The following is a 5411-nucleotide window of genomic DNA, read 5'->3' on the forward strand; positions in this document are numbered from 1 at the left end:
AATGCTGCAGAGCTCAGGGAGAGGATTCCTGTGTCAGGATCCAAACCTGTCGTGCTCTGCTCGCTGTGAACAGAGCCTGGGGCTTGCTGAGCTCCAGCAGGGTGCAGATAGAAGATGTTGGAAAGGCTGCTGGGCTGTTGTGATCCTCTGGCTTTTAGCCAAGTTAGGGATTGGATTAGCCATGGGACGTGGCTGGGCAGGGAGGGTATTTCATCCTCCGAGGACCTTGAGGAGCTGTTGCTACCAGAATTTTTATTTCCTGCCACCGTGTCCCCACAGGCTCTGACAGACTACAAGGTGGAGCTCAGGGACGACCCCATCATAAACACTCACCTGGCCAAGCTCTATGATAATTTATTGGAACAGAACCTGATCAGAGTCATCGAACCCTTCTCCAGAGTACAGGTAAATGTCTCCAGCAGCACCTGGACAGGCTGGTCCCTCTGTCCCTGCTGCTGAGGGTGAGGGGATTGTTCCCATGTGGAACACTTCTTACTCTGAGCTGCTCAGCACTTCCAGAGCTCAGGGTTCATTGTGTTAAAATTAAAAAGAGAAGGCTGAGGGAACCTTTGAAAAACCACACTCCAGAGTCATTGCCCTTTCCACCTGTTTCTCTCATGCTCCCTGAAAGGTGACTGGCTTTTAACCCTGAAGGTGACAGCATTTGGCTTTGAAGGCCTCTGGCAGGGTGAGGCTGTGCCATAGTCTTGGAGAAGAAATATTTCACCTTTCAGAGTGAAGTGGCTTTAGGGGTCCAGTCCATCTTAGTTAAAATCAGATGTGAAACCTGAGGGGCCTGAAGCTGCAGAGTGGAGAAAGCCACTGGAGATTTTTAGGCCAAAGCATTTCCAGGCCTTTGAGCTATTCCATGGGAGAGCCCCAAACCTCTGTGTTGTGTGTCCAAAGGGCAGCTAAAGATTTACCTAAATGTTGGTCTCTCTTATAGATTGAACACATATCCAGCCTCATCAAGCTCTCAAAGGTAAGAACCTCCCCAGAAGTCGGTGCCTTGTGTTCAGAGGGCAGAGGAGTTGGGGTTAAATGGCATTTACCACTGGGAACTGAGCATGAAGGGTGACAGATGAGCTCCATAGCATTGCCAGGCAAATCTCACCCTTGGGAACTGAACTCTGACACAGGCAGCTCCTGGGAGGCATCGAGGCTTCCTGTGCTCCAGGCTTTGCTGTGCTGTCCCCTTCCCTCCTGTGGGTTTCACTCCCTGTCTTGGCTCTTGCTTTTTATTTGAGGCAGATTTTCCTCTGCTCTGTCGTGACCAGCTCAGTCTTCCCCCATGCCCTGAGCTTAATCCTCTGAGTGTTCCCAGGGGAACCTTACTTAGACCCTTAAGATCCAGGATCCAGCTAATCACCCTGCAGTGCCATTAGGGATGCATCTGTCACACTGACTATGCAGTAACTGCTTTACAGATAATCCCAGACAGATAAAGTTTTGGGGAAATCCACGGTAATCCCAGCCCGTTGCACCCCAGAGTGCTGTTGTCTTGTGCTGGCATTAAGGCCAGAGGTTGGGAAGTGAGCTGAGCTCAGCCTTTGTGGTCACAGAATCACTGAATCATTCAGGTTGGAAAAGGCCTCTGAGATCATCGAGTCCAGATGTTCCCCAGCACTGCCAAGGCCACCCATGTCCCCAAGTGCCACATCCACACATCTGTGAAATCTCTCCAGGAATGGTGATTCTGCCTCTGCCCTGGGCTGGACAACCCTTTCCATGAAGAAATTTTCCCTAATATCCAACCTAAACCTCCCCTGGCACACAGTCTGTTCCCAGACTGGCCTGTGGTGTTCAACACATCCCTAATACTCAGAGTAAAAGCTGCTCTGTGCCCCCTCTGCCCAGAGAGGAGCTGCCTCCTGTGGGCCTTCCTGGTGCTGGGCAGGAGCTCAGCTGGATCCTGCGTGGATTAAATAAAACTTGGCCAACTCTTGTCTAAATCCTTGCTGAACTGAGTTAGAAAGTTCCAGAACCCCGACGAGTAAAGCCTGTGTGAAGTGACAGATCCAGTGTCACCTGTGGAACAGGGGACATCCTGGTGCTCCCTCATTAACAGCTGCTCTGTCATTTCCTGAGGCATCTCAAGCAGTGGGTGGTGTCCAAGCCGTGTTCAGGGAGGAAGGAGCTGCTGTTGAGCAGTGCTCACGTCCCACCAGGGCTGTTGGGTGTGCAGCAGTAAAATTCACATGTTTTTATGTAGTTCTGGGAGACTTTTCATTTCTCTGCTTCAATTTCAGGCTGAGGTAGAAAGGAAACTGTCACAGATGATCTTGGACAAGAAGTTTCATGGTGAGTATGCATCCCTCAGCTCTGAGTGCCCTGTGTTTGCACGAGCTGTGGCTGGGCTCCCCTTCCTCCTCTGAACCTGGGGGTCCTGCTCAGGCAGCAGATGTGCAGGTGGCAGTCAGGAGTGGCAGTCAGGAGCGACAGTCAGGAAGGCTCTTCCTGCTGCTCCATCCACCTTCCTTAACCCTGAGGGTTAATTTCAGAAACGCTTTTGGGTCCCTCTGTGCTGTGACAGGGACAGTGTGGGACCCCCAGCTGGGCTGTCTGGTCAGGCTGGGCTGTCCCCCTTGGAGCTGACAGGGATGTGGTCACCTTTCCCAGCTGTTTGTGTCGGGAGCATTCTGTGGGGGCAGCCCATGGCACAGTGGGGTGCTGTGGCTTGGCTGGGCCCACAGCAGGCTGCAGCCCCAATAATCTCTCGAGGAACCAGCTGTGCTCTTGGTTCTGTTGTCCCTGGATGTGGCTGTGCGAGGGGAGTGCCTGGAAGCTGCACCCTGAGCATGGAGCGCTCTGGGAGGACAGAGCCCAGCTGGCATCTGGGCACAGCTGCAATAAACCAGCTGGGCACTGAGCAGGCAGGGAGACGGTAGGGAGTGAGCAGGAATACTCATATGGAGTGGGTAGGGAATGAGCAGGAATACTCATCTCCTGGATGGCTTCTCAGGCTGGGATGTATTTTTTTCTGGGAATGCTGAAGCAGTCCTGACCAAAATCAGCCAGTCCGGCCCAACACGTGCACCCTTCCCAAACCCTGCACAGCTGGTTGGGTGTTTCTGGGGTAGATCCCTGAATTCCTACTGTCTGGAAGCCGTGATCCCTCGAGCATCCCAGTGCTAACATCAGCTTGTGCCCACAGGAATCCTTGACCAGGGCGAGGGTGTCCTGATCATCTTCGACGAACCCCCCGTAGACAAAACTTACGAGGCTGCCCTCGAGACGATTCAGAACATGAGCAAAGTAGTGGATTCGCTCTACAACAAAGCCAAGAAGTTGACATAGGTGAGTGGGGCCTCCCCGGGGGCCGCAGAGCTCCGGAGTCGCTGCCAGGCCCCGCCGTGCTCCGTGTCCCTGAGCCTTGTTCCCTCTCCTGTCGAGTGACATGGCTCTGTTTTCTCTTTGCAGAGTTGAATTTGCTAGCTGTCATTTGGAGAGTGTGTGTGACAGGAGAGTGAAACCTTTGGGAAAATGTTAGGAGACTTTTTTTTTTCTTCTTTGTTCTACTTTTCGCTCGGAAAGTTTTTAAACTTCCTCATCCGGTGCATCTTGTATTCCAGACGATGCGTGTTCCAGTTTCCATGTAATCTTTACTGGCCGAACTTTGTATCTGGGGGGGGGAATATTGTTTAAACAAAGAGGGTATTCTAAATAAAAGGAAAAAGGCTTACACTACCTAAACATGTGCTTTCCACTTCCTGAGGGACGGCAGAGTGTGGGACAGCGTTTTGTTACCAATAGGTGCCCAAAACCAGTTTGTTTCATCTCCTCCGCCCTGAAATCGGAGACGTGCTGGCGGTGTCCGAGCAGCCAACTCGATTCCATTTGTACTGAACCAAACAAGCCCAAAATGTACAGACTGCTGGTGTATTTTCCATCCTCAAGGCCTCCGATCCCCTCGAAAGCAGCTCCGCGATGATTTTCCTGCGGGCCGGAGCTGTCGGCGCAGCCCTGGCCGGCCGCTCTCGGCGAAGGGGACGGCGCAGGTTTCCCTGGAGCCTGACTTGCATGCTCTTGTTTGCAGATAGACTTAGATTTTAAATGTTTCCTCCCTCCCCGCCTGCGCTGGTAGGAGGAGCAGGTGCCCGGCGGAGCCGACTCCAGCTGTGCCTCTGCTGCAGCAGCGCTGAGCTCTGGCTCCCCACGCGAGGTGGGACAGCCTGGCCCTCTGGAACAGCCCAGTGGGAGCTTCCTCCTCGGTCCCGAAGTCCTGGGGGACGGAGCACGGTGTATTCCAGCATGTTCCATTTTCTGGTGAGGTTTCCAGTAAGTTTTAATGCCATTTGGGCAGTGTAAGCTTCTGCATCTCTGTCCTGCTCATCTTTATTTTTCCTTTCCCCTCTGTCTCTATTTCCCTCTCCACGTTTTTCTTACAAAATTTATATTTTGTAAAAGGATTCTGTTTTATCAGGAAATATTTTGCCTTCACGCTGACTCTTAGACTGGCTGATTTTTCCCCTTTCTGTTCACATTTTGACCTCTCCGACCCTATATTTTATTTTATTTTATTTTATTATTCTTAATTTCCATCTCCTCCAGTCAGTCGCTGTTTGGGTTTTTGGCACCATCAATATCAAATGTACAAACGGTTCTTGCTAACCAACACCAGGTATATCTGATGTTCAGATGAGTTCCAATAAAGAATTTTTTTTTCAAAAACTCTGTCTCCTGTCTTCAGCCGCCAGGGCGGATCCTGGGCTGGGTGCAGCTTCTCCGTTTGCTTAAGGAAGGATGGAATCATCCCCTCACCAAAGCATCATCGGGGATGATATTTTGGGGACACCAAATGTGAATGTTTGAGGCAGCATCACGTAAGATTTATGGGTTGTGATGTGTTTTTGGCACAAGTTCTAGTGCTACTGAATGTATAATAATAATAATTTTTATTATTAGCACTATTACGGTGAAAAATGGATTAAATGTGGCCTCTCACCCCTCCAACCCTTCCTGAAAATATCCTTATGCTGGGTTGGAGTCTCACACTCGATAGGCTGGGGAGGAGGTTTAGGGTGTCAAAATATCTTGAATTTTCCTGTCTGAAACTCCCAGGGTGCTCCCAGCCCCAGTGTCCAGCCTGGCCTTGGACACTGCCAGGGATCCAGGGGCAGCCCCAGCTGCTCTGGGCACCCTGTGCCAGGGCCTGCCCACCCTCCCAGGGAGGAATTCCTTTCCAATATCCCATCCAGTCCTTCCCTCCTTCAGCTCCTCTCCTGTGTGTCCTTGCTGGGGATCGTGTCCAGCTCCAGCTGTCATCCCCCAGTGGGGACAGAACTGGTCCTGACCCCACAGGTGACAATGGGGAGGCTGACAGGTCCCTGTGCGCGAGGATGAGGGGAGCTGAGCAGGGGCAGGGATGGTGCAGCCGGGCTGTGGTGACGCCAGCTCGGGTGCCTTGGTGG

At 51.9% G+C, this 5411-nt stretch overlaps 1 protein-coding gene across 2 annotated transcripts in view; it reads left to right on the top strand.

Moving 5' to 3' along the window:
• PSMD11 (proteasome 26S subunit, non-ATPase 11) overlaps window positions 1–4666 on the top strand; it is a 17811-nt gene extending 13145 nt beyond the window's left edge. For both annotated transcript variants that reach the window (XM_008641646.2, XM_017744755.1), the window contains 5 exons: window positions 280–405; window positions 947–982; window positions 2250–2301; window positions 3155–3297; window positions 3421–4666. In XM_008641646.2, coding sequence (XP_008639868.2) covers window positions 280–405; window positions 947–982; window positions 2250–2301; window positions 3155–3297 — 357 coding nt within the window. In that variant the 3' untranslated portion in view covers window positions 3421–4666. The remainder of the gene's footprint in view (window positions 1–279; window positions 406–946; window positions 983–2249; window positions 2302–3154; window positions 3298–3420) is intronic.
• Window positions 4667–5411: the final 745 nt, after the last annotated feature.

The sequence above is a fragment of the Corvus brachyrhynchos genome, unplaced genomic scaffold, assembly GCF_000691975.1.
Source record: "Corvus brachyrhynchos isolate BGI_N302 unplaced genomic scaffold, ASM69197v1 scaffold479, whole genome shotgun sequence".
Classification (NCBI taxonomy): Eukaryota; Metazoa; Chordata; class Aves; order Passeriformes; family Corvidae; genus Corvus; species Corvus brachyrhynchos.